Consider the following 935-nt stretch of genomic DNA (forward strand, 5'->3'; position numbering starts at 1 on the left):
TTTTGGGGGGGAGGGGGTTCGGGGGGGGGGGGAAAGCCAGGCTGGGGTGCATCCAGTCATGCAGGTAAGCAGGAGAGGGTGTGGAGTGCTGGGGGCTTGGGGCATGCCAAAATGCCTGCCCGGGGCATTGGGTACCCCTGGGTGGGGACAAGTCCTGTCCCCACAGTGTGCTGTGCCTAATGTGTGTGACTAACTGGGGTAGAGGTTTGGGGGCTGCCACTCACATCCTCCCCCCAACAACTGCTCCGGCCCCACAGAACAACTTTGAGGAGCCCATCGCCCTGCAGGAGATGGACACAAGCAATGGGGTCCTGCTGCCCTTCTATGACCCCGACTCCAGCATCGTCTACCTCTGCGGGAAGGTAACCCCCCCCAGGGCACACCCACCCTATGCCACCCTGTCCCCGGGGGTGCTGGGTTGGCTGACGCCTGTCCCCGCACCCACAGGGTGACAGCAGCATCAGGTACTTCGAGATCACAGACGAGGCGCCCTACGTGCACTACCTGAACACCTACAGCAGCAAGGAGCCCCAGCGGGGCATGGGCTTCATGCCCAAGCGTGGGCTGGACGTCAGCAAGTGTGAGATCGCCAGGTGAGAGCCTGGGGGGGCTTTGGGGAGAGGTGGAGGAGTGGTGGGGGTGGGGGTGGGAAGTGGGCAGTGCCCTGACCACCTCTGGCCCGCACAGGTTCTTCAAGCTGCACGAGCGCAAGTGCGAGCCCATCGTCATGACGGTGCCGCGCAAGGTGAGCCCGCGGGGGTCCCGGGGGAGATGGGGAGGTCTCTAAGGGGGGGACACCCTGTCTCACTGCTGTCTCCCTCACCCCCCCCCCACAGCCAGACCTCTTCCAGGATGACCTGTACCCTGACACGCCAGGTCCCGAGCCGGCCCTGGAGGCGGACGAGTGGCTGGCAGGGGAGGAGGCGGAGCACCTG

At 65.3% G+C, this 935-nt stretch overlaps 1 protein-coding gene across 1 annotated transcript in view; it reads left to right on the top strand.

The window, feature by feature from the left end:
* The window catches only part of CORO6 (coronin 6), a 3,759-nt gene that overhangs the window by 2,471 nt on the left and 353 nt on the right, over positions 1 to 935 (top strand). Inside the window, exons 4-7 of the mRNA XM_009993210.1 lie at positions 205 to 362; positions 448 to 593; positions 688 to 745; positions 837 to 923. Coding sequence (XP_009991512.1) covers positions 205 to 362; positions 448 to 593; positions 688 to 745; positions 837 to 923 — 449 coding nt within the window. The remainder of the gene's footprint in view (positions 1 to 204; positions 363 to 447; positions 594 to 687; positions 746 to 836; positions 924 to 935) is intronic.

Source organism: Chaetura pelagica, unplaced genomic scaffold (genome assembly GCF_000747805.2).
Source record: "Chaetura pelagica isolate M959 unplaced genomic scaffold, ChaPel_1.0 scaffold72, whole genome shotgun sequence".
NCBI classification, from domain to species: Eukaryota; Metazoa; Chordata; class Aves; order Apodiformes; family Apodidae; genus Chaetura; species Chaetura pelagica.